The 27,500-nt window shown below is 49.8% G+C and overlaps 4 protein-coding genes across 4 annotated transcripts in view; 2 read left to right on the top strand and 2 right to left on the bottom strand.

The window, feature by feature from the left end:
• The first annotated feature begins 1,988 nt into the window (after positions 1–1,988).
• Positions 1,989–6,151, top strand: pgam1b (phosphoglycerate mutase 1b). Its single transcript, XM_084460324.1, has 4 exons — positions 1,989–2,229; positions 4,018–4,292; positions 4,735–4,915; positions 5,394–6,151. Exons 1-4 carry the CDS (start codon positions 2,091–2,093, stop codon positions 5,561–5,563), a joined length of 765 nt encoding a protein of 254 aa, XP_084316450.1. The 5' UTR covers positions 1,989–2,090; the 3' UTR covers positions 5,564–6,151.
• A 738-nt stretch (positions 6,152–6,889) lies between these two features.
• On the top strand, positions 6,890–12,013 carry exosc1 (exosome component 1; the record flags this gene model as incomplete). Its single annotated transcript, XM_084460326.1, has 8 exons — positions 6,890–6,917; positions 8,054–8,169; positions 8,983–9,057; positions 9,143–9,231; positions 9,628–9,661; positions 10,105–10,155; positions 10,357–10,441; positions 10,910–12,013. 8 exons carry the CDS (start codon positions 6,890–6,892, stop codon positions 11,014–11,016), a joined length of 585 nt encoding a protein of 194 aa, XP_084316452.1. The 3' UTR covers positions 11,017–12,013.
• Positions 12,014–12,733: 720 nt separating this feature from the next.
• Positions 12,734–17,026, bottom strand: knop1 (lysine-rich nucleolar protein 1; the record flags this gene model as incomplete). Its single annotated transcript, XM_084460257.1, has 4 exons — positions 12,734–13,240; positions 13,527–13,592; positions 14,662–14,721; positions 16,307–17,026. Coding segments are annotated over 4 exons (1,155 nt in total), but the record flags the coding sequence as incomplete, so codon positions are not given.
• Positions 17,027–23,511: 6,485 nt separating this feature from the next.
• Positions 23,512–27,500, bottom strand: part of gprc5bb (G protein-coupled receptor, class C, group 5, member Bb) — a gene marked incomplete at both ends in the record, with an annotated part of 14,373 nt that continues 10,384 nt past the window's right edge. Inside the window, 3 exons of the mRNA XM_084460256.1 lie at positions 23,512–23,556; positions 23,631–23,743; positions 23,930–25,070. Of these exons, the coding sequence (XP_084316382.1) occupies positions 23,512–23,556; positions 23,631–23,743; positions 23,930–25,070 (1,299 nt within the window). The remainder of the gene's footprint in view (positions 23,557–23,630; positions 23,744–23,929; positions 25,071–27,500) is intronic.

The raw sequence follows: 27,500 nt of genomic DNA, 5'->3' as shown, positions 1-27,500 counted from the left end.
GTTGCAGGGACACCAATAGAAATTTAGGGTGAGATTCCTTACACAAACATTAAAAAACATTAATATTTTGAACAGTTTATAGGGGCCCACGTTTAAAAAAAAGAAAAAAAAAGAGAGAAGCTTGTGTGGGCTACATATTTTCTATAGCTACTCGTTAATCTAATGGGTGGGAATGTAGGTTACTTGTCCATAGATAAGTGAGTAGGCTTTAAAACTAGTCTATAGAGGGCACTATTAAAGTTTGTGAACTCGAGACAGATCAGGTCACAAGGTCAATCAACTCAATCTGTTTGATCTTGACAAAGAACCGTACATGTAAAATGGAGTTGGTAACGAGGGGGGCCCCTCTACATGTCCAGGACCAGGGGCCCATTTTCTCATGATCCGTCTATGACACACAGTGGCCTTAAGTGTGTGAGGGAACAGACTCAGGGTCTGTAGATGGAGCGTGTTGATGTGGCGCGTCATGGCGTCATGCGCTGTGTTCCTGTATCCAGGTGTCGGTACCTGAGGGAGCTGGACCGCGCGCTGCACTCCTCTGTCTACCCCCTGCTGTTCTACCCCGAAATCTACCTCCTGGACCTGGGATACAGACACTTCTACCGCTGCTACCCGGTGTGTGTGTGTGTGTGTGTGTGTGTGTGTGTTTGCCCTCCTGTCTGCCTGCTGGCTATCTGCCTGCTGGTGCTTACCTTTCTATCTATCTGTCTATCTGCCAATACTGCCTTTCTGTCTGCCTCCCAGTCTACCTGTCTGTCTGTCTGTCCACCTGTCTGTCTGTCTGTCTACCTGTCTGTCTGTCTACCTGTCTGTCTGTCTGTCTACCTGTCTGTCTGTCCACCTGTCTGTCTGTCTGTCTACCTGTCTGTCTGTCTGTCTACCTGTCTGTCTGTCCACCTGTCTGTCTGTCTGTCTACCTGTCTGTCTGTCTGTCTACCTGTCTGTCTGTCCACCTGTCTGTCTGTCTGTCTACCTGTCTGTCTGTCCACCTGTCTGCATGTCTGTCCACCTGTCTATCTGTCTGTCTGTCCACCTATCTGTCTGTCTGTTTGTCCACCTATCTGTCTGTCTGTCCACCTGTCTGTCTGTCTGTCTACCTGTCTGTCTGTCCACCTGTCTGCATGTTTGTCCACCTGTCTATCTGTCTGTCCGTCCACCTGTCTGTCCACCTGCCTGTCTGCCTCTCTGTCTATCCGGTCTACCAGTCTGTGTGGTTTTTCCGCCTGCTCTATTCTCCCTCCGCCCGCCTACCCGTCTATCTAACACAGAGCCCCGTTCTGGTTCCCATCCACCGCAGGACCAGTGTGAGCCCCGAGGTTATGTTCCCATGCTCCACAGGGACTACCGCGACCAGCTGGGCCGCTTCCGCAGGAGGCCCAGATCACGGCTCCGCAGGAGGCCGCACCCACCGACGCTGCAGCCATGGCTGTGATAGGACAAACCGGTCAACGACGGCGCTTCAATAAAGATGATGAAACTCATTGTGAAGCTGTGTTATTGTGAAATAGGCACTTTTAAGGAAATTCTACGGTCACTAAAATATAATGAAAGTAAATAAGGGTTTGACATTTGAGTGAATTTTAGGAAGAGTTTAGTTTATATGTTCACATCGCAAACAATAAAAGCAGACTTTCTCCAAATAATAAGATCATTTATTGTGAAATAGGCACTTTCAAAGAAATTCTACCCTCACTAAAATCTATATTAAAGCGAAAATAAAAGTGAGGAATGACATTTGAGTGACCTTTAGGAAGAGTAAAGCACACTTCAAATCAAAAGAGAGGCCAATCGCATGTGGGCGTTTCTCTATTCGAGCATCCTTGTCGACGTGCAGAAGCAAACGCCCTCTTCCCTCAACCCCGCACGCTGATTGGTCGAGAGCACCAGGAAGAGAGATCCCTTACCGAATCACGGACCCGTGAAGTTCCCAGCGCAATAAACCCATCTCCCCACATCATCCCCGCATCATCCCCGCATCATCCCGGACCCAGTCCGACCTCGTCCGAGCCACGACACTATTCCGGGTACTTCCGCCGCATTTAAAACCAATCTATTTACTTGTAAACAACCGGAAACACACCCGTTCCGGTATGGCTGCCTACAAACTGGTGCTGATCCGCCACGGCGAGAGCGCGTGGAACCAGGAGAACCGTTTCTGCGGCTGGTTCGACGCGGACCTGAGTGAGACCGGGGAACGGGAGGCCAGGAGGGGCGGACAGGCCCTGAAAGGTGACGGTCTCTCTCTCTCTCTCTCTCTCTCTCTCTCTCTCTCTCTCTCTGTCTGTCTGTCTCTGTGTCTCTCTCTCTCTCTGTCTCTCTCTCTGTCTGTCTCTGTCTCTCTCTCTCTCTCTCTCTCTCTGTCTGTCTGTCTGTCTGTCTCTGTGTGTCTCTCTCTCTCTCTCTCTCTCCCTCTCTCTCTCCCTCTCTCTCTCTCTCTCTCTCTCTCTGTCTCTCTCTCTCTTTAATTATTATTAAGGCCTCATATCATAAGTGTTCATCTACCCCGGTTTCCCATGGTTTCCTTCTCTCTCTCTCTCTGTCTATCTCTCTCCTTCTCTCTCTGTCTCTGTCTATCTCTCTCCTTCTCTCTCTGTCTCTGTCTATTTCTCTCTATCTTTCTCTCTCAGTCTATCTCTCTTTCTCTCTCTCTCTCTCTCTCTCTCTCTCTCTCTCTCTGTCTCTCTCTCTCTCTCTCTCTCTGTCTCTCTCTCTCTGTCTCTCTCTCTCTCTCTCTCTCTCTCGCACACACACACACACACACACACACACACACAGCTACAGGCATCATATTAGATAACTAATGGTGTTACAGTAGGGTGGCCTTCTCCCGGTCATTGGATTAGAGACGGGCCCTATGTGACATCGCGACATTGTAGACCTGCCTCTTAAGATGTTACGCAACTCACCTCCACAGGCCCCCAAGGCAGCCTGTCGTGCACCGTCACTATTACGCAAACAGGAAGCTACCCAATATTAGCCTCTCTTACTCTGAAAATGTCATTTAATGTTATTTATTGCGTTATAAATGTTCTTAGCCGGTAGACAAACATACTCCAGGAGCTTGCTCCATCGCCTTGTTGAGAGGGGTCAGGGAAGAATTTTTACAGCTCACTTATCTGGCCCCCGGGTGATACTGTTTTTTTTTGCTTCCCTCTGGAATATGTAGAGAGTGGGTCGTATGCCCACCTCCCCTGTTCTCTGTAAAGCGCATTGTGTTGCCTCTGGGTATGAAATGCGCTATACAAATAAAGCTTTGATTGATTGATTGATTGATGACGACAATAGTCCAAGTCGCCATTCCAGACTATTGAGATGCACCCTAGGTTATTGAGAGCGACTGCACGCTTGCTAGAGACACTGACTTTACCCCACCAAGTCCCTGATATAAAGTTAGCGCTAGTCACAGTAGCCAGCATGGTTAGGGTGCATAATAGGGTGCATCTCAATGGTCTTGAACGGCGTCATCCTCTCCTACCGACACTCCCTCTGTTGAGGAGGATCAGATCAGGTTGCGTTCAGCGCTGCTGGCGTTCTCATCGCGGACGAGCCCGCGCAGGCCGCGTGATCACCTGCCAGCACACACTGACTGTGTAAATACAACCTGTGTGTGTGTGTGTGACATTTCCCTGAAACTTCTGCCATTCCTGCATGCTTTGTACACGGCAGGGGCGACGCGACTGTTTGTCTCTCTCTCACGCGTGCACACACACACACACACGTGATAAACAATCCCTTTATTTCATATCTCTCTCTTTATTTTATCTCTCCCCCCTCTCTCTCCTCCTCTCCTTCCGTCTCGACCCCCCTCTCCCCCCCCTTTCCCTCTTTCCTCTCTCTCCACTCCTCTCTCCCTCCCCCCTCTCTGTCTCTCTTCTCCTCTCTCTCCTCCCTCTCTCCTCTCTCTCCTCCCTCTCTCCCCTCTCTCTCCTCTCTCTCTCCTCTCTCCTCCCTCTCATCCCTCTCTCCTCCCTCCCTCTCCTCCCTCTCTCTCTCCTCCCTCTCCCCCCCCCCCCTCAGATGCTGGTTATGAGTTTGACGTGTGCTTCACGTCGGTGTTGAAGCGGGCCATCCGGACGCTGTGGCTGGTCCTGGAGGGCGTGGACCAGATGTGGCTGCCGGTGCATCGGACCTGGCGTCTGAACGAGCGCCATTACGGCGGGCTGACGGGGCTGAACAAGGCGGAGACGGCGGCCAAGCACGGCGAGGCGCAGGTGAAGATCTGGCGCCGCTCCTTCGACACGCCACCGCCGCCCATGACGGAGGAGCACGACTTCTACAACAACATCAGCAAGGTGGGTCGAAGGTCAATTCGATTCCGATTCACAAGGTTCAGAATCGATTATCATGATTCAATTCGATTCAATATGGATTCGGTTAGTGTTACTAAAACCTGTTTTTTTTAGCTGTAACCTTAATTACATGACTGCCAAGTTATGCAACACATCAATACTAGGGCTGGGTATCGATACTGATTTCCAAAAATGAATGAATGAATCATTGAATGAATTAATGAACTATTCATTCCTTCATTTATTCATTCATTCATTAAATAAAAGATCGATTTTGGGATTCATGAATCGATTTAGAATCGATGAATCGATTTTTTTAAACCCAGCCCTACACACACAGCTACACACATGCGCACACACACACACAATCTTACTCATAAACACACACATGGATACACACACACACGCGCGCACTTCGCAGCACTCACCGGGGTTTTTCCTGCAGGACCGTCGCTATGGCGACCTGACGGAGGAGCAGCTGCCGTCGTGTGAGAGTCTGAAGGACACCATCGCCCGGGCGCTGCCCTTCTGGGACCAGGAGATCGTACCGCAGATCAAAGACGGCAAGAGGGTTCTGATCGCCGCCCACGGCAACAGTCTCCGGGGCATCGTCAAGCACCTGGAGGGTAGGTACCGGGATGGATGGATGGATGGAGGGAGGGAGGGAGGGAGGGAGGGGTGGATGGAGGGAGGGAGGGATGGATGGATGGAGGGAGGGGTGGAGGGAGGGAGGGGTGGATGAATGGAGGGAGGGAGGGAGGGAGGGAGGGGTGGATGGAGGGAGGGCGGGGTGGATGGATGGAGGGAGGGAGGGAGGGAGGGAGGGAGGGAGGGAGGGAGGGAGGGAGGGAGGGAGGGATGGAGGGAGGGGTGGATGGATGGAGGGAGAGAGGGAGGGAGGGAGGGAGGGAGGGAGGGAGGGATGGATTAATGGAGGGAGGGATGGATGGATGGAGGGAGTCTTATGGAGGTTGTTGACATATGGTGTTTCTTTTCTTTTCTTCTGACACTACTCTCCCCCAACCTCTCTCTCTCACACACACACACACACACACACACACACACACACACTACTGTCCCCCTTACACACACACACACTCCCAGGTATGTCCGAGGAGGCCATCATGGAGCTGAACCTGCCTACCGGCATCCCCATCATGTACGAGCTGGACAAGAACCTGAAGCCCGTAGGCCCCATGCAGTTCCTCGGGGACGAGGAGACCGTCAAGAAGGCCATGGAGGCTGTGGCGGCCCAGGGCAAGGCTAAGAAGTAGACACAGCGCCCCCCGGTGGCGTGGAGTGGTCTGTGCGAGTAGATTTTAAATTTTCCGTGTACAATCACGTGTGATTTTCAGTTTATCGTTAAGACGTGGTTATAGAAACACACACACCGACACATACACACGCATACACACATTGATGTTGCAAGCATAGTCTCATACACTCTCAATCAATCACGCAAATATGGGTTATTATTGCTATTGCTTTTGGCTTGATTTGGAGTGTCTCTAATTTCTCACACAGTATTATAGGAAGGGCAATTATTACATGAGTCGACCAAAGCAAAGCTTAGGGACCCGATTATATACACACACACACATATACACACACACACACACACACATATATAACCAATCCCCTTCCGTTTCAACACTGTAGATTCGATTAGTATTTATCAGAAAGGGACCATGCTTGACAATGTGCTTAATACTGTACGCTACCGTGTGTAAACACTGTTGTTTACCCAGAATGCACCTCAGATGCACTTTCCAAAGTGGCAACACTGTCTACTGTCGAGGTGGAAAGCCGACCTCAGCTGCTTCTGTGTGTTTATAGTGACGGCGCCTGAAAATAAATAATTGTATTACCCATCACCTGACTGGACTGATCTGTTCTCCAATGCCCATATACGAATTAAATTAAACATGAGTAAACTTTGAATTAAACGTATGTCAACGTTTGTTCAATTTTCATATTACGTTATTATAGGTTATATATCCTTCATCCGTCGATATTCATGTAGCCTTGATTCAAGATTATTTTTTTATGTCACATTTAATGTACAGTCACTGAAATATCGCTGCCAGCTCCAAGATGTGTAAATTACAGATAGATTACAGATAATCTCCAGTACTCAATTTACAAATCACAAGAACGCTACCATTTCTATACCATAGCCTACGTGTTCAGGTAAAGAGACGAGGAAGAAAGAACAAGTATCGAGATGCGTCCGGGCTGCAAGATATAAACTTGCCTCTCTGGTTGACATTGCTATCTGACCTCTGTTCTGCCCTTGGCATCCCGAGCAGGGCAGTGTTTGTGCTTGTATCTGTGCTTATATTCTATGTCTTGCTTTTTGTTTTAATGCTTTTAATGTCTCATGTAAAGCACTTTGAATTGCCCTGTGGCTGAAATGTGCTATATAAATAAACTTGCCTTGCCTTGCCTTGCCTATATTACAGGAAACGTGTGGGACGCCACAACAAAGATGGCGCCGCGTCCAGTCCGTCAAAACTCGTAATACTTCAGCGTCAGCCAATCACGTCACAGCGTGACTCTACTCGCAGCCCACGTGCCGCCGTCTCTGCTCTTCTTCCAACATGTCGCCCATGAAGCTGTGTGTTCCAGGTGAGTCTTCCTCCTGTCTCTAGTCCTCAAAATGTCATGTTCGGGATGAGTTTTAACAGCAAAAACGGAAGGTTGAAGTGTGTGATATGTTCAATGGTCTTGTTTGTGTTGCTGGGGGTTTTTCCCTGGTTAATTCGTTGATTCGTGGTTGGTTGGTTTACGTTGTTTACGTAGTTTTACGTTGGTTTACCGTGTATTCGGCTAAGGTTAACGTTACCCCCCAAACAAGCGCACTTACTCACTACTTATATTGATTCATTCGTCTAATAATATAATATAATACAGCATTATTACATTGTCTTCGTGTCTGTGCCTTTCTGTTGCACCTGGCTTTCCAGAGTTTGTTTCCCAGCCTTGGTAACCAACCTTATTTAGCAGGTCGCTAAGCTTGTGGTAAACTTTTATATTTATATATATTTTAATTATGTAATATGATTTCCCCTGTAATATGATTTCCCCTGTAATATGATTTCACCTGTAATATGATTTCCCCTGTAATATGAGTTCACCTGTAATATGATTTCACCTGTAATATGATTTCACCTGTAATATGATTTCCCCTGTAATATGAGTTCACCTGTAATATGATTTCACCTGTAATATGATTTCACCTGTAATATGATTTCACCTGTAATATGAGTTCACCTGTAATATGATTTCACCTGTAATATGAGTTCACCTGTAATATGATTTCACCTGTAATATGATTTCCCCTGTAATATGATTTCCCCTGTAATATGATTTCACCTGTAATATGATTTCACCTGTAATAATGTGATTTCACCTGTAATATGATTTCACCTGTAATATGAGTTCACCTGTAACAGTGTGTGAGCTGAACAGATTTGACGTTTTACAAAGGTCGTTCTATTGGAGCAACGTTCATTTTTTTAAACGAGTAAACATATTTCTAAGCTTACGTGTGACGTAGTGTGATCTGTCACGGCATGTCGGCAACCTGACCTTTATATTAATGACACCCACCACCGTCTGACATTTAGTTTAAATGTCACTACCAGCTCACAATGATATGATATGCTTTCTTCTTTCCTCTCCTCTCCTCCCCACCCTCTCTCTCTCTCTCTCTCTCTCTACCCTCCACCCTCTCTCTCTCTCTACCCTCCCCCCCCCCCCAGGTGAGAGGTTGTGCAGTGCAGAGGACTGTATCCCAGGAACGGGCACATACCTGCGCCATGGCTACGTATACTCCTCGCTGGCAGGATACGTTCTGAGGAAGAATGAGGGGGAGGAGGTGAGGAGGGGGCGGGGGGGTGGTGATAAGAGAGGGAGGGGTGGGGAGGGTGGTGATAAGAGAGGGAGGGGGGGGGTGGAGGTGGTGAGGGAGAGGGAGGTGGGGAGGGAGGGGGGGAGGGAGAATGATTGGGGAGGTAGGGAGAGAAGAGAGAGGGGGGGGGAGGTGGTGATGGAGGGAGAGAGTGGAGGGGGAGGGAGAGAGGGGAGAGGTGGTGATGGAGGGAGAGAGGGGAGAGGTGGTGATGGAGGGAGAGAGGGGAGAGGTAGTTAGAGAAGGGAGAGGTGGTGATGGAGGGAAGAGGTGGTGATGGAGGGAGAGAGGGGAGAGGTAGGGAGAGAAGGGAGAGGTGGTGATGGAGGGAGAGAGTGGAGAGGTGGTGATGGAGGGAGAGAGGAGCTGAGGGGTCGTTGTTAGTTTCGAGACACGGGGCAGGCGTGTTTTAGATCCTGGGTGGTGCAGGGGAAGGACAGAAGTGAGAGGTGTCGGCACGTTAAAAGGGTTGTATTTTACAACTAGGGTGTAGCGTGGCTGGAGTTCACACTAATGGCATGGTTTTAACAACCCCTCCCGCCTGGGCTAGCTGGAGTTGTCGAAAGGAGTGCGCCCAGGGGTAACGAGAGGGCGCGGTCTGGTTAGGGATTGAGAGAAAGTTAGGTGTTGCGCAACTCGCTTTAATGGTGAACGTGAGAGAATTTGGCTGTTTGCTCTCGGTTTCTGTGGAAATCTGCTTTTGTGATGTGTTGCAAGTGTTGACACTGCTCCGTGTGTGTGTGTGTGTGTGTGTGTGTACGCACGCGCCATCCCCAACAGCTACCAGTGATTTCGGTTCTGAGGGAAACGGAAACGCAGTTACTGCCTGGCGTGGGAGCCATAGTCACCTGTAAGGTAAGAACTCCACCCGCCTCTGGGCTGCCCCAGGGTTCACAACGAGTGCACATCAACCCCTCTCTCCGTCTCTCATCCGTGGCAGGTGACCAGCATCAACCCCAGGTTTGCCAAGGTCCACATCCTCTACGTAGGCTCCACCCCCCTCAAGGACCGCTTCCGAGGCACCATCAGGTGTGTGGGTGTGTGGGTATTGGCGAGGACCTCACGATACCATATGTATTATCAAGATACATTACAATACATTGCGATACTCCTACATAATTTACTGAAAATGTTGAAATACACCGGAAAATACAACTCCGTCCCCCGCTCCCTGGAGGGAACGTGAGGACATTTTAAATCCATTTAAAACATGAATAATGTATCTATAACTGAATTATATCCTTAGTTTTCTGTATCTATTCCTCGTCTTGTTCTGTATGTTTTCCTTGTGCAAAAAAAACGAAACACAAAAAAAGGATATCGCAATGTATTGCTGTATAGATTTTATTGCACAGCCTGTGTGTGTGTGTGTTATAGTATGGTATGGTGTTCGATCTATACTGACTTTGTTTGTAAACCCATCAGGAAAGAAGACGTACGAGCAACAGAGAAGGATAAGGTAGGTTATGTAATAGTTCATTCATTCATTCATTCATTCATTCATTCATTCATTCATTCATTCATTCATTCATTCATTCATTCAATGATTCATTCATTCATTCATTTTTGGAAATCAGTATTGATACCCAGCCCTAGTATTGATGTGTTGCATAACTTGGCAGTCATGTAATTAAGGTTACAGCTAAAAAAAAACAGGTTTTAGTAACACTAACCGAATCGATATTGAATCAAATCGAATTGAATCGTGATAATCGATTCTGAACCTTGTGAATCGGAATCGAATCGAGTCTTGAAATTCGACTCGATACCCAGCCCTAGTTTGAATCCAGTCCCTCCGGCAGACGAGCTCTCCCTCGTTACGTCATCTCTGGTGCTGCTGTTGCTTCTATGTCCGATGCGTCTTCCTGTCTCGTCTCATGACCTCTTCCTGTCCTGCGGCAGGTGGAAACGTACAAAAGCTTCAGGCCCGGAGACATCGTCCTGGCTAAAGTCGTATCCTTCCTCTAAGCGCCTCTCATTGGTCCTTCTCTCTGGTATACAGTAGGGAAAGTAGCTCTTCCGTGGGTCTTGATTCTAGGCTGCGTCTTCCGCGGCGACCCCGCGACCTCTCGTGTGTGTGTGCGTGTTGTCGACCCCCCCGTTTCCATGGTGACCCCCCACATGGCCTAACCGCCCTTGACGCCGCGAGCGCAGATCTCCCTGGGCGACGTCCAGTCCAACTACCTGCTGACGACGGCGGAGAACGAGCTGGGCGTGGTGGTGGCGCACAGCGAGACCGGTACGGACCCCCCCTCCCCAGATCTTTCAGAACAGCTGGAGGGGGGGGGGTGGGATCCTCTCACCGATTGGTTGTAGGCCAGGCCAGTGAATGGCGTCTGAAGTGAACTTTAGTTTCTTACTTTACTGGGGGCGGCTGTAGCTCAGTTGGTAGAGCGGGTCGTTCAGTGATCGAAGGGTCAGCGGTTCGAATCCCAGCTCCGACTGACCACATATCGAAGTGTCCTTGAGCAAGACACCTAACCCATAATTGCTCCCAATGAGCAGGTTAGCACCTTGCATGGCAGCTACCGCCATTGGTGTGTGAATGTGTGTGTGAATGGGTGAATGAGAGGCCATTGTAAAGCGCTTTGAGTGCCGCTAAGGTGGAAAAGCGCTATATAAGTGCAGTCCATTTACCATTTATTTACCATTTACTTCCCTTTTCCTCCTCTCCTCCCCCCTTTCTCTCCCCTCCTCTCTCTCCCAGGGGCCCAGATGGTGCCGATCAGCTGGTGTGAGATGCAGTGCCCGCGGACGCACGCCAAGGAGTTCCGCAAGGTGGCGAGGGTGCAGCCGGAGTACCTGCAGGCGTAGGGAGGCTACAGACGCCCCTACCTCCACCACGGACACCCAACCCCCCCCCAACCAGGAACACACAGCTTCCCCTTAACGCCTCACAAACACGCACCACATACACCGACGACGAGACCAATGTGATTGTGAAGAGTGGGCCTGAAAGCGTCGAGCTTAAACACTCCTATGGGCCCAGAGCTAAGGTTGCGTCGGGCTGCGCTGCTCGGCAGATCTACACGGCATCCGGATGGCGGTCGGACACACCTGGAGCGCCGCGGCCGCATGATATAGCCATCTGCTGTGTAGCTAGAGCGCAACAGGTGGAACGGTCCACTTGGAACGTGACCACATAGAGACAATCTCGGCAAATAACAAGACAGCTAAAACCCTCTGAACTACATTGCTAACATTGCATGTCCACTCTGTGTGTGTGTGTGTGTGTGTGTCTTGGCAACACCACAAACAGTGTTGAATTCAAATCCAACGTACTTTGCAGCTGCACACTTTTCTCCTCAGTGCAACAGATTCCTTGTTGGCACATTGCAAGCGTTTTTTTTCATACAGTCCAATTATCTCCATAGCTGCTGCTGCTAATCGCTCGTTGACAAAATCTCTGGGACTGTTTGTGTAAGACTCAGACCCACCTGCATTTAAAAAGGTAGTGATTTGCCTTTACATTCCTAGTGAGAGAAAAGTTTGTGTAGGTGTTTCATTTGCAGCTTTGCCACACACACACACACACACACACACACACACAGAAGCGGATATGCAACATTAGTCGTGTAGGGTTCCGCGGGTTAGCCGACTCGGGATGGTGAAGAATGTTAGGACCCACGGCGGTTGTTTTAACGGTCATTTTTTGGCGGCACTGTTATCAAGATCACATGACCCTGCTAAAAGGTCAAGAGAATTATTTTTAACTTGGTTTCCAAGTTTTTTTTTCATTTTCCTGTATTGGTTTGTTTTCTCTGCCTTTTTCGTTTCTGTCTGCAGGTCATGTTTGTGGGAGTTGAATAAAAGTTACAACTAAACCACACCTCTTCTCTATTGGTCTTATTGAAACCATGAGCCCTGATAAAACAGCAGCGCTCAAAAACACGCCGGTGCCTCGAGGCATCTGACTAACCAACCAATCAACTGTCATCGTAATTACCCCCTTTATTTATACAGCACATTTCATAAAGCAACACAACGCCCTTCACTCCTCCCCTGGTTTGAGGTCATATCTGATGTAACGTGGACGTGTGTGAGCGTTCGCTCCTCTATGGCTGACGCCAATCCACATAAGTGTGAGATCAGTGATTCCTCCACGTTTCATGCATGGGAGCGGTTCATTTTGATGTCTGGTCAGTATTTGTTTGATGTGGTTTTTTAATATGTGGGTCCAGGGTACATGGCACTTGTGAGTATGGTGTTAAACTTTCAGTCTATACATAACGGAACATTTCATGTTACCATGGAGAATTAAGTCAATTCTATCATTACATATATATATGTAATCAATAAATGAACAAATCCACAAACCTAACTTACAGTGGGTGAAACTATAATTTCACGGGGTGGGAGGTCATTCTTTGGGTGAAACTACATGAGACTTCTTCTGCAATGTTAATGTGACGGCTCGTCTTCCGGGATGCCACAGAAACTGATTAAAAACAAGATGGCTTTAATGTATCAGGAATATTCAGGTGGTTGAGGTGAGGGGGGGGGGGGGGTAGTCCCAGCGAGTCCAGTCCAATCTGATACAGCTGCTAATACTTCTCTCTGTCGTCTCGCTAGGGTAGATCCCAGTGTGCAGAGGTGCATGCGTACACACACACACACACACATTATAGACTGTACATGTGTGCTGGAACAAATACAGTAGTATAATCGAGACTTGGTTACATTCACTGTGTGCGTGCATACACACACACACACCAACTCCAGCTGTCAGTCAGTCATCAAAGCGGATGGATCGGCGTGCGTCGACATCGATGGAGAACTTATTGGTCGACGGCGGCGGAGAGAACCCAAGCCCCGCCCCCCTGCCGCCGAAGTCCGTGCGTCGGGTCTGAGCGCGCTCAAACTCTCCCAGAAGCCCTTGCTGCAAGCTCTGCTGTCCTTCTTTGTCGAGCGCCATGCTGGCACGCCCCGCGCCTGCTCCCATTGGCTGAGCACCCTTCTTGAAACCGCCCATCAGCCGGAGGAACTTCTGCTGTTGGTCAGAGCTGTGGAACTGGGCGGTGCTCCACTGGCCGAAGCCCTGAATGAAAGAAAACAGGTTTCTATTAAAAATAATAATAATAATAAACCTACTAGTATGGCTAGTGTGCCCATTTCATGTGAAGGAATGTAACAATATAATATCATGATCATTTTAATAATGTGAGGCTGATGCTTTGAAAAACTGGTTCACGAAACGGTTATGCACATTTAGCGCTGGTGTAGGACCCAAAAAAATTAATAGTAGTGCATTATGTTTCTCGTATGTTTCTACTTTCAACTGTTGTTTTGAAAGAAACCTTATGTGACTGTTGAGGGACACTGACCCCTGGTGGTGCAGCTTTGGGGAGGGACTCCTGGTCCACCTGCCTCTGGAGGGCCACCCTCCTCGCCTAGGGAACACAACACACTACTTTAGATCTACTCTAAGGCCCAGTCCCAATGTCCCCCCTAAACCCTCAAGCCCTGAGCCCTCACAGACTTATTGACGTCACCTGGTAAAGTGGTTGAGTGTGAGAGTCTGCAAGGGCTGGAAATTGCATAAATAGAAATGGGACAGCACTTGCGACAGATCACGTGACCACGACCGAGCGAAAAGTCCTTCCATCTTGTTTGTTGTCCTACGTTGTTGTGGTAACGTGTGTTTTTCAGCGATTTCACGTCACAACGCTATGAACTGTGGGTAATTCCCTTGGGCTAAGTCTGCAGAAATGCAGACTTACGGGAAGGGGCCATAAAGGGCTCAAAATGGCTGCCGGAGAGCCCTCACGCACTTGCCGAGTTGACATTGGGACACCCCTAAGCCCTCGCGGACTTCGCGGGAGCGCGCTCTTAAGTCTGCGAGTCTGCAAGGGTGGACATTGGGACTGGGCCTAAGATTGACCAGATGACCCAGGACTATGGCCAGAGAAGCTCACTAATCAACAGAGACACACAATTGTTCGCAGTCTAGCTGGTGCAAAAAAAAAAACAGACATAACCAAAATGGCACCCAAAGATATGGAAGGGAAACCATTCCCAAATTATCTTCAGTATGCCAAGTCAGCCAATGGGCGTGGGAAAATTAGGAGAGATTGGCTTATCCAAAGCAAACCACATTTAGCCATAGTAAAGTAATTGTAGGTTAATATGTTGAGAAAGTAGGGTTGAAATGGGCTGGGATTTCAAAGCAGTATCACTTGTTGAAATGTGGTATTAACTGTTCGTTAGTGACCTACCCTAACAACCACATGACATCATGTGTTCAGTTGTTGGCTCGATTATGTCGTCAACATTTTTCAAAAGATACATGAGAGACATGGATCGAGAGGAAGGGGGCCCCACAGGGACTGTGTATAGGGGCCAGAATTTGGTCTGACGGCGCCGTGCAGGGAGCCGGGGGGCCGAACGGCGTCTACGTCGGCCGGAGCGGCAGATCTACCGGGGATCTGTCGGGGTCGAGTGTTATCGGGACCGATCTACCTGGTCGACGGTGACCTCGTCCGTGTTCCCCAACTTCTCGGACAGGAAGACGACGTCCACCTGGCCGGGCGAAAGGAGACAAACGCAACAACGTCAACGTCAACAACAGCACAGAAAGAAAAAAAAACTACTCACTCACACCCTGACCCTACTCACTCCCCCCCCCGACCTCTGACCCCACTCACTCCCCCCCTGACCCTACTCACTCCCCCCCGACCTCTGACCCCACTCACTCCCCCCCTGACCCTACTCACTCCCCCCCTGACCTCTGACCCTACTCACTCACCCCCTGACCTCTGACCCTACTGATCACTGTGCTTAGTATGACAATGACCCCTGACCCTACTCACTCCCCCCTGACCTCTGACCCTACTCACTCCCCCCTGACCTCTGACCCTACTCACTCACCCCCTGACCTCTGACCCTACTCACTCCCCCCCTGACCCTACTCACTCCCCCCCTGACCCTACTCACTCACCCCCTGACCTCTGACCCTACTCACTCACCCCCTGACCTCTGACCCTACTCACTCCCCCCCTGACCCTACTCACTCCCCCCCTGACCTCTGACCCTACTCACTCCCCCCCTGACCCTACTCACTCCCCCCTGACCCTACTCACTCCCCCCCTGACCCTACTCACTCCCCCCTGACCCTACTCACTCCCCCCCTGACCTCTGACCCTACTCACTCCCCCCCTGACCCTACTCACTCCCCCCCTGACCCTACTCACTCCCCCCCTGACCCTACTCACTCCCCCCTGACCCTACTCACTCCCCCCCTGACCTCTGACCCTACTCACTCCCCCCTGACCTGACCCTACTCACTCCCCCCTGACCCTACTCACTCCCCCCTGACCTCTGACCCTACTCACTCCCCCCCTGACCCTACTCACTCCCCCCCTGACCTCTGACCCTACTCACTCCCCCCCTGACCTCTGACCCTACTCACTCCCCCCTGACCCTACTCACTCCCCCCCTGACCCTACTCACTCCCCCCTGACCCTACTCACTCCCCCCCTGACCTCTGACCCTACTCACTCCCCCCCTGACCTCTGACCCTACTCACTCCCCCTGACCCTACTCACTCCCCCCCTGACCCTACTCACTCCCCCCCTGACCCTACTCACTCCCCCCCTGACCCTACTCACTCCCCCCTGACCCTACTCACTCCCCCCTGACCTCTGACCCTACTCACTCCCCCCTGACCCTACTCACTCCCCCCCTGACCTCTGACCCTACTCACTCCCCCCTGACCCTACTCACTCCCCCCCTGACCCTACTCACTCCCCCCCTGACCCTACTCACTCCCCCCCTGACCTCTGACCCTACTCACTCACCCCCTGACCCTACTCACTCCCCCCCTGACCCTACTCACTCCCCCCCTGACCTCTGACCCTACTCACTCACCCCCTGACCCTACTCACTCCCCCCTGACCCTACTCACTCCCCCCCCTGACCTCTGACCCTACTCACTCACCCCCTGACCCTACTCACTCCCCCCCTGACCCTACTCACCCCCCCCCTGACCTCTGACCCTACTCACTCACCCCCTGACCCTACTCACTCCCCCCCTGACCCTACTCACCCCCCCCCTGACCTCTGACCCTACTCACCCCCCCCCTGACCTCTGACCCTACTCACTCACCCCCCGGTCTTGAGAAGCTCCGTTCTCCAGCTTGATCTTCTTCCTCTTCACCGGGGTCTTTCCCTCCTCTTTCGAAACCTCTTTCTTCTTCTCCTCCTCCTCCTCCTCGGGTTGTGCTGCGGCTTTCCTCCTCTTTCCGTTCTTCAGTCCCTTCTTCTTCTTCTCCTCCGTCTCTGTGTCCAGGGTGGTCTCCGTGTCCAGGATGGTCTCCGCAGCGCTGCTGGAGGACTTGGCTTTCTTCTTCTTCTTCTTGGTGCTGCCGTGTACTTCCTGTGTCCCTGTGACCTCTAATTTCTCCGTAACTAAGGCCGCCGCCTCTTTCTTCTGCCTCTTCTTCTTCTTCACCACTCCTTCCTCCGCAGCCGCCCTCTTCCTCCTCGCCGTCTCCTCCTCCTTCTCCTCTCCCTGTCCTCCCCCCGTGTGGTCGTTAGCTTCGGAGATCTTTTTCTTTTTCACAGCTTTCTTTTTCCCTTCGCTCACTCCCCCCTCCTCCTCCTCCTCCTCAGTCACCACCTGGGTCTTTGCCTGCTTCTTTTTCTTCTTCCCCTGTTCAATTTCCACTCCTCCTTCTTCCTCCTTTACCGCCGTTTTTACAGGTTGTTGCTTTTTCTTCGGCTTCTTTTCTCTGCTCCCTCGGTCGTTTGCGTTTGTCTCTTTCGATTGGCCGGCCACAGAGTCCGCACTCTCCTCCTTCTTCCCTTTCTTCTTCTGCTGCTCCTCTCCTCTCCCCCCATCCTCCCCACTTACAGACACCACCTCCTCTTTGACCAGAGTCTCTGCTTTCTTCTTCTTCTTCTTCTTCTCAGAGGTGTCGTCAGTCTTCGCCGGAATGTTTTCGACATTCAACTTTTTCTTCTTCTTGGTCTTCTCTCTCTCCGCGGCACTGCTATCCTCTGCTTCCTGTTCCTCCAGCTTAACGGCTCCCTTTTTCTTCTTCTTCCCAGCGGCTACGTCCGCGCCAGCCATGGTCTTGGCGTCGGCTCGGCCCTTCTGGAGGGGGAAAAACATCCCGTAATGGAGTTACAGAAACAGGACAGGTGTTTGTTTGTGATGTGCAACCATATTTGTGTGTGTACAGTAAGCCGTTTAACACACCAATGGCTTGCCAGTGTGTGTGTGTTAGCTGTTTAACACACTAATGGCTTGCCAGTGTGTGTGTGTAAGCCGTTTAATACACTAATGGCTTGCAAGTGTGTGTGTGTGTGTGTGTGTGTGTGTGTGTGTAAGCTGTTTAACACACTAATGGCTTGCCAGTGTGTGTGTGTAAGCCGTTGAACATACACTAATGGCTTGCCAGTGTGTGTGTGTAAGCTGTTTAACACACTAATGGCTTGCCAGTGTGTGTGTGTGTGTGTGTGTGTGTGTGTGTGTGTGTAAGCTGTTTAACACACCAATGGCTTGCCAGTGTGTGTGTGTAAGCCGTTTAACACGCTAATGGCTTGCAAGTGTGTGTGTGTGTGTAAGCTGTGTAACACACCAATGGCCTGCCAGTTAGTTTGGGCCGGGACTCCTGGTCAACGTCCCTCTGCAGTGCCAGACGTTTCGACTGCGGACAGTGAGAGAGCCATGTCACTTTTAGCCACACGATGGCTTCATCAAACATTCACCACAGTCAAGTCAATCTGTCATACATCTGGGACACACGAGCACTGTAGGCTCACGAATGATTATTCACATACCACAGTCGGATTGATCTGACATTATTATGATTATATCAGAGCTAGCTGCATAATCAATACCTGATCAATGACTTGGGGAGCGGCAGGGCGTCCAGATGTCTCCGACAAAAAGATCACGTCGTCATAGGCCGCCGTCTTGGGGATAAAATAAACAGACAACCACATTCAGACCCATTTCAAATTAGAGAGATGGCTACTACTATTGAGAGCTATACAGGGGTGTCCGCACGATTGTACGGAAGCCGCGTAGCTCAATCAGCTAACATTCAACATCTTGCAGGCATCAGGTTCGACTGGACTGTCTGGGTCGTGTGAATTCTGTGTTTCTTTACTTGAAAAGCAACATGCAGCTCTAAATATTCAGTATGTGTGACAGTTTTGCAAAAGTTGACTTACTTTGCCGACCCACGTGGTTACGTGTTTAGTTCGCGTTAGCAGTGTGAACCTAGCCTCGAGAACAACACGTTCTAGCGAGGAATTTTACCACAAACAAATTTACTTTTTGATATTGGTCTGTGAAAACGTGTAAGTAAGACACGTTCTGTACCAAATACGATGGAAAAACACAAAAACAAAAATAGAGATTTGAAGAGGTAACGTTGTTTAGCGCGTTCGGCGTCACGTCACACTGGTTCCTACCTTGACCCGGATGTGATATGAGGCGTGACTTCCTTGGTAACCCACTAAGCGTGCCTAGCAACTCCCCAACGGTCCTCCTCTTCTCTCTCTCAGGGTGCTCCAGGCCATGGGACCACATCCAGGGGTGTGGTGGTGAGTAAAGAAGTGGGTATACTCTGGCTAAAGAAGTGTGTATACTCTGACTAAAGAAGTGACTATACTCTGACTAAAGAAGTGGGTATATTCTGACTAAAGAAGTGGATATACTCTGACTAAAGAAGTGGATATACTCTGACTAAAGAAGTGGGTATATTCTGACTAAAGAAGTGGATATACTCTGACTAAAGAAGTGGATATACTCTGACTAAAGAAGTGGATATATTCTGAGTAAAGAAGTGGATATATTCTGACTAAAGAAGTGGATATATTCTGACTAAAGAAGTGGATATATTCTGACTAAAGAAGTGGATATATTCTGACTAAAGAAGTGGGTATACTCTGAGTAAAGAAGTGGATATATTCTGAGTAAAGAAGTGGATATATTCTGACTAAAGAAGTGGATATATTCTGAGTAAAGAAGTTTGTATACTCTGACTAAAGAAGTGGGTATACTCTGACTAAAGAAGTGGATATATTCTGAGTAAAGACATGGGTATATTCTGACTAAAGAAGTGGATATATTCTGAGTAAAGAAGTGGATATATTCTGACTAAAGAAGTGGATATATTCTGACTAAAGAAGTGGATATATTCTGAGTAAAGAAGTTTGTATACTCTGACTAAAGAAGTGGGTATACTCTGACTAAAGAAGTGGATATATTCTGAGTAAAGACATGGGTATATTCTGACTAAAGAAGTGGATATATTCTGAGTAAAGAAGTGGATATATTCTGACTAAAGAAGTGGATATATTCTGAGTAAAGAAGTGGATATATTCTGACTAAAGAAGTGGATATATTCTGACTAAAGAAGTGGATATATTCTGGCTAAAGAAGTGGGTATACTCTGACTAAAGAAGTGGGTATACTCTGACTAAAGAAGTGGATATATTCTGAGTAAAGAAGTGGATATATTCTGAGTAAAGAAGTGGGTATACTCTGACTAAAGAAGTGGATATATTCTGACTAAAGAAGTGGATATACTCTGACTAAAGAAGTGTGTATACTCTGGCTAAAGAAGTGGATATATTCTGACTAAAGAAGTGTGTATACTCTGACTAAAGAAGTGTGTATACTCTGGCTAAAGAAGTGGATATACTCTGACTAAAGAAGTGTGTATACTCTGGCTAAAGAAGTGGATATACTCTGACTAAAGAAGTGGATATATTCTGACTAAAGAAGTGGATATATTCTGACTAAAGAAGTGTGTATACTCTGGCTAAAGAAGTGGATATATTCTGAGTAAAGAAGTGGGTATACTCTGACTAAAGAAGTGGGTATACTCTGACTAAAGAAGTGGATATACTCTGACTAAAGAAGTGGATATACTCTGACTAAAGAAGTGGGTATACTCTGACTAAAGAAGTGGATATACTCTGACTAAAGAAGTGGATATATTCTGACTAAAGAAGTGGGTATATTCTGAGTAAAGAAGTGGATATACTCTGGCTAAAGAAGTGGATATATTCTGACTAAAGAAGTGGATATATTCTGACTAAAGAAGTGTGTATACTCTGGCTAAAGAAGTGGATATATTCTGACTAAAGAAGTGGGTATACTCTGACTAAAGAAGTGGGTATACTCTGACTAAAGAAGTGGGTATACTCTGACTAAAGAAGTGTGTATACTCTGACTAAAGAAGTGTGTATACTCTGGCTAAAGAAGTGGATATACTCTGGCTAAAGAAGTGGGTATATTCTGACTAAAGAAGTGACTATACTCTGACTAAAGAAGTGGGTATACTCTGACTAAAGAAGTGTGTATACTCTGACTAAAGAAGTGGATATATTCTGACTAACGAAGTGGGTATATTCTGACTAAAGAAGTGGTTATATTCTGACTAAAGAAGTGGATATATTCTGAGTAAAGAAGTGTGTATACTCTGGCTAAAGAAGTGGATATACTCTGGCTAAAGAAGTGGGTATATTCTGACTAAAGAAGTGGATATATTCTGAGTAAAGAAGTGGGTATACTCTGACTAAAGAAGTGGATATATTCTGAGTAAAGAAGTGGGTATATTCTGACTAAAGAAGTGGATATATTCTGACTAAAGAAGTGGATATATTCTGAGTAAAGAAGTGGATATATTCTGACTAAAGAAGTGGATATATTCTGACTAAAGAAGTGGGTATATTCTGAGTAAAGAAGTGGGTATACTCTGACTAAAGAAGTGGATATACTCTGACTAAAGAAGTGGATATACTCTGACTAAAGACATGGGTATATTCTGACTAAAGAAGTGGGTATATCCTGACTAAAGAAGTGGGTATACTCTGACTAAAGAAGTGGGTATACTGTAGCAGAAATGGTACAGTTTTTACATTAGTGGTGTTTAAAGAAGTGGGTGCTGTATACTGTGGGTCCATGGATAAAGAAGTGGGTATACTCCAGACATCTCCGTAAACCCTCCAACACCACTGATAATATCCTTCTTGTTGAGCCCTTTACATGTTGGTAGCCGGGTTCTATAGACTATTTTCGGGTCAGAAAGTGTGGGGTTTTGTGAGAGTATGCTTCTATTCTTACAAATGTTTCTATAGGCTACCTTTTTAAGCGGGCCAGATGTTTAGTCTCACAGCCACATGGAACAGGAACATGTTAGATGTAGCCTACCTGTGTTTACCGTGCTTTGACGTCAAAATGGCCGCTGTGGAAAGGGCTTACCTTTAGGATGATTGCTCATCAACCTACACAAAGTCATATCGCAAAACTTGAATACTGAGTGTGTGTGCGTGCACAAACGTGTGTGTGTGTGTAGCTACAGCTTTATAGTCCATAAATAGACACTAGGGCAGCAGAGGGCGCACTGCTAGTTCTCCAGCAGACAACAACCCTGCAGATTATGGCCGTTCCCTCAGGTGGAATCCGGTGCTCGGGTCACCACACTGCTCCTCTCAGAGAGGTCGACTTGATACCTGGGTGGTTTGAGGGGTAACACACAGAGCACTCAAATAAAGGTAGAAAGTGCGCAAACTGGCATTTTTAGCCATTTTCATTACTTTTCAAATTTTCAATCCTTATTCGTCTTTGACCCAAAGGCAAATTTAAAATAAAAAAAGGCATACTTCAAGAACAACCAGAACTCACACTTGTAAGCTTTATAGTGCCGTTTTAACTTTGAAACAAATCTTTTGAACAGTTAAAACTACTGATGTGATGTTTATATTTTTGAGGTGTGTGTGTGGGGGGGGGGGGGCTGTTGGAATTTAAAAAGCCACACAAAGATCAAAAAGCTCCCTCGGAAATATACATGTTGTACAAATAATTTCAGCAAAGTCCATCTAATGCAGGCTGTTACGCAATACTGTTTCCACATGAAGATAAATAGAATGCTGATACTGTACTTTGTGGTTCCAAAAATGCCCCCCCCCCCTCCTCCCCCCCCCCCCCCCCCCCCCCAAAAAAAAAACAACCTTGTCACTGCAGAAAGATTCAGCAGAAAAAAGTACAGCAGTGCTTTGACCCTGCAGGTTTAAAACATGCCAAAAACGTAACAATAACGCGTAACAACAACATGAGCACTGCGGCGAGAGGTATAAAGTGCGAATCACAACAGCTAAGTAAGCATGGATTTAACAAGTGCGGTGGTGAATATATCGGGTAGCTATTAACGGTAGCCTATACAGGGCTGAGTTTCCCAGAGGCATCGTAGCGCTACGTTCATTGTAGCGCTATGATGAACGCCATAGCTTACGATGAACGTAGCGCTACGATGCCTCTGGGAAACTCAGCCCTGTGCTTTAAGGCGTGGCTCAGTGGAGAGAGAAGCCGTGTTCGGAGTCGCTCCCTCGTTCCCTCACTCCCTATTCCCTATATAGGGTTCACCATGTAGTGAACTACCTAGGGAACGGAGAAAATGTAGGGTACATGCACTGTACAAAACAAGGTGAATTGTGGGTAATAAATAGTGGACTATATAGGGAACGAAAATTCCGTGGAGAATTCCGACACTACAAACAAAATGGCTGACGCCCTATATAGTGCACTATATAGTGAATATGGAGCGATTCCGAACACAGCTAGAGAGAGGAGTCGTGAGGCCCGTGGAGGTGTTACACTAGGACAGAACGTGCGTGGGCAGAAGAAGGTTCCAGAACGAGACAGACAGCATGGAGGAGGAGGAGGCGGCTGGAGGAATATATTTACTGCATATGATCATTTTTTGGTCACCCGTGCGCCCCTGCTCCCTGTCCCTCGCGACCCCTCTGCCTCTCCGGAACTAACAGGAAGTTCCCAGAACACCCCAGACTAAAGACCCAGAGGAGAGGGTGTTTTTGGCGGAGCTGAGGGTGGCGTTGGCGGCCCGCTGAGTCGTTCAGAGACACGCGTCCAGATCCTCGACGCAGGAACGTGAAAAACGAGGAAGCGTCGGAGACGTCACGCGTCTTGCGGTGACGGGAGCCTCCTCTAACGATGTTTTGTCTTCACCTGGTCTCCCTCTGTAGCGGTAGTTCTGGGTAGAACGTTCCTGCGTTCTCTGGTCCTCGCTCCTTGGCAGGAGCCCTTAAAGTTGTTCCTGTAAGAGCTGATCTGCAGTCTGTTTCAGCCCCTCCAGGTCCCAGTGTGTTCAGACTAGGTGAGGGGCAAAACTGGTCCTGGATCTGCTGCTCTCTGGCAAGCCTGGTGTCCCCTGCTGAGGTGTGTGTGTGTGGGGGGGGGGGGCGTGGTGGGGGGGAGTTGATTCTGACATCACATGTTCCGGAACCATAAGGACGCTGTCGTCTAGGCGACGGGAGCTGGGTGCCACTCCCTCACCAGAGCTGTCTTCCTGTGTAGTTCACAGGAGCCGTGGGCATCTGACAGAGACGGACAGCCAGGGTTAGTAGTGTGTGTGTGTGTGTGTGTGTGTGTGTGTGTGTGTGTCACTCACCTTCCCGCCGTTCATCACCAGAGCCATCTCAGTGGGCTGGTAGACATGTCCTCTGAAGGGGATGCCGGGGCGGACCCCCCCGTGGCTGTCATGGTACGCTCCGCCTCTTAGAGCTGAGACAGCCGCCAGGGAGAGAGAACGTCAGAAATATAGGGGGGGGCGGGGGTTTACTCAGACTAGTTACAGTACAGTACATCCTCAACAACACACACACACACACACACATTCAAACCACATGCTAAGATGCACACTCATTCACTCTCTCACTCTTACACACGCACGTGGACACACACACACACCTGCGCTGTGCTCCTCTATGGAGAAGGCCTGGTTCTCGGCGGCGAACTGCCTGACCGGATGCGGGCGCGTCTCCTCGGCGAAGCGGCGGGGGGGCGGGGCCTGGCCGCCGTCGAAGTAGCCGTGGGCGGCGGCCTGCGGCGGCGGCGGGCTGCGCAGACACAGGTGGGCCTCCGGGATGGCGTGGAAGAGCAGGAGGAGCCAGCCCTGCGCCACCAGCGCCACCGCCAGCGCCGGCTCGTCCCACTCCGCCGCCGCCCCCGCCGCCCAGCTCCCGCCCGGCCGCGCCCGCGCCCCCCCGGGCCCCGCCCTCGGCGCCTGGTCGCCGTAGAGATAGAAGCCCAGCCAGCCCACCCACAGCAGCGCGGACGCCAGGCAGGACAGGAAGAGCCAGACGCCGTTGCTCCGCCACCCCCTCTTCTCCCCGCCCCCTCCTCCTCCTCCCTCCTCCTCCTCCTCCCCTCCCCCTCCTCCTCCGCCGCACAGCACCACGGCCAGCGAGACCCCCATGGCGGCGAGGAGCAGCGCCAGTGCGTAGCAGCAGACCAGGGCGAAGTCCAGCGCCGGGTAATCGCAAGCGGCGTGTCCCTCCCTGGCCACCGTCAGCAGGACCCACTCCCCGGAGGCCACGGCCTGGACCGCCGCCAGGGCCAGCGCCAGGCCGGCCAGGGACCCCCCCGGCGGGCTTCGCCGCCCGGACGCCAGCCGCCGGAGCCTCACGCCCTGCGCCAGCAGGCCGGAGAAGCCCAGGGCGTGCAGCGGCGCCCAGAGGGCCCGGCGGAGGACGCAGAGCGCCGGGCTCGGACCCGCCAGGAAGGCCGGCGCCAGGGCAAAGAGCCCCAGCAGAGACGCCAGCGTCAGGAGGAGCGGCGCCAGGCCGGAGCGACGCGCCGGGTCGCGGACGCGGCGCCGGCGGGCCAGCAGGACAAGGACGAGGGCCATGGCGGCCAGGGCGCCGCCGCACGCCGCCGCCTCCAGGGCCACGCCCCACGCCGCCTCCAGGTCGCACAGGACCCGGTAGGCGGGCGCCACGGCGGGGCCGCACCCCCGGGGGGCAGGGGGAGGGGCGGCGGAGGTGAGGTCATCGTTCTGCGATGAGATACTGCTGACCAGGGATACGAGGAGGAGGACGCCAAGGGCCATCTGAGAGAGAGAGAGATGGAGAGAGAGAGAGATGGAGAGAGAGAGAGAGAGAGGGATGGAGAGAAAGAAAGAGAGTTAAGGGAGCTTATGACTTATTTACTGAGTCATGTTGGCCAGTATAGAACGAGACGCGCGTGGATCCATCAGCCCACTCAGTGCCAGGGCACAGGTTTCCATAGAAACGAGCAGCAGCGTGGGCTGATGAACGGTTTTCATCAGATGAGTGACACACGCACGAACATAATACATGGATTAACACATTAAAGTGCAGTGCAGATAGATTTAATCTTGGAACTTAGCCTAAGTTATGGCCTATGTATTCAGATCGAACCAAGAATACACAAATGTTGTAGACACACTATTCTATAAGCCTCTCTAATAGAACCCCTATAATAAAACAACAAAACTCACCCTTAAAGATGTTCCCTCGGCTGAATTCACGCGAGAGATCCGAATCTTGTAAGAATGAGTCGACTCACTCACATGTTGCTTCGTCCACAGGGTCGCTTCGCAGCAGGAGTGTTAGACTATCGCACGACACACGGGTCGCACAGAAAGTCCTGCGTCTACCACAGAGCTAATCAGCTCGCCGGTGAGTCACTCGTCCTCGGAGACTATTCCGTTTGTTTTCCCCGGTTTCGGTTCTCGACTCGTTCTGTAACCGCGCTCGAATGTGTTGGACGGTTCGGGTTTAGCGGCATTTCTACACCCCCACACCGCCAAATATACCTAAGCTGTCAGAAAGAAGTGCTCTCTCTCTCTTTCTCTCTTTCTCTCTCTCTCTCTTCTCTCTCTTCTCTCTCTCTCTCTCTCTGTCTCTCTCTCTCTCTGTCTCTCTCTCTCTCTCTCTCTCTGTCTCTCTCTCTCTCTCTCTCTCTCTCTCTCTCTGTCTCTCTCTCTCTCTCTTTCTCTCTCTCTCTCTGTCTCTCTCTCTCTGTCTCTCTCTCTCTCTTTCTCTCCCTCTCTGTCTCTCTCTCTCTCTTTCTCTCTCTCTCTCTCTGACTCTCTCTCTCTCTGACTCTCTCTCTCTCTCTCTCTCTGACTCTTTCTCCTCTCTCTCTCTCTCTCTCTCTGACTCTCTCTCTCTCTCTGACTCTCTCTCTCTCCTCTCTCTCTCTCTCTCTCTCTGACTCTCTCTCTGACTCACTCTCTCTCTCTCTCCCTCTCTCTCTCTCTCTCTCTCCTTCACGGTAAATTTGCGTGGGCACCGGATAACAGTCGCGCGCTCAGAGAAGCTACTCTCTCCAACGGTCAAACAAACGCGCTCGATCTCTCCCACGCGCGCCTTTCCGCCGCACTCGATTGGCTGAATGGAGGCTGACGGAATAAGGGCCACGCCCCCTGTCTCACAGAGCGCTATGGCCACGCGCTGTTATATTCCCATGCCGATCTTCACACAATGACGTGGTGTGTGTGTGTGTGTGTGTGTGTGTGTGTGTGTGTGTGTGTGTGTGTGTGTGTGTGTGTGTGTGCGTGAGCGTGCCTATGTGTCTTAAGAGTCTTATGTAATTGACTGAATGAGTAAGGGCCTTGCTGTCTCCTTAGTACACACACACACACACACACACACACACACACACACACACACCTGCGTCATTGCAGATTAGTCCTAGTCTAATAATGTCCCCACTAGCATAGCAACACCATCTAGGCAAATGACTGATTGCAGAGAGAGAGAGAGAGAGGGGGGGGCAGAGAGAGAGAGAGTGGATGACTGGGTAGTAAAGTGCTGACTGGGTGACTCCTGAGTCATTAGCCTGCTAAGTATGGGACATCCCATAATCCTCCACTCGCCAAGCCTGTCTTTCTCTCATCCTCTATGAGTCTCTCCCTCCTCCCTCTGTCATTCTCCTCCCCCTCTCTCACTAGTCTCTCTCCCTCCCCTTCCTCCTACTTGCCCTTTCCTTCTACTCACTCCTCTCTCTTCCTGTGCTGCTCTCTCCATCCAGCTCAGTCTGAACACTGAGCACAAGGTCCATCTCTCTCTCCGTCTCGTTCTCTCTCTCCCTGTCTCTATTTCTTACACGCACGACGCGCGTGCGCACACACACACACTCTTTTCTACAGGAAAGGTCAGGGGTCACTCTGAGGTCACGCTCTCCTCGCTGACGTCAAACCTGTGACATCATCCAATATGTGACTTGGTGTTGTATTATTGGATTATTGGTTAATACATTTGCAAGACTAGTTGGGTATGAGTTAGTGACTGTGTGTCAATGTGTGTGTGTTTGTTTAAGTCATGGTATAGGTTATAGGTTCAGGTTCAGGTCCCTGATCAACCATGCTTGTACTTCCACAGACCACAGTTGGTTTGTTACCTCTCCAACTAATGTGAGAGAGCGCCACCCTGTGGACCAAAGCTTGTAGTGCTGCTCCCTGTGACAGGAAAACAGCTAAACACTGGTGTTGGACAAACTCCAACCAAATGAG

The sequence above is a fragment of the Borostomias antarcticus genome, assembly GCF_949987555.1.
Source record: "Borostomias antarcticus genome assembly, chromosome: 31".
Lineage (NCBI taxonomy): Eukaryota > Metazoa > Chordata > Actinopteri > Stomiiformes > Stomiidae > Borostomias > Borostomias antarcticus.
The sequence above is the reverse complement of the archived record's forward strand: the minus strand, read 5'-3'. Positions and strand labels throughout refer to the sequence as shown.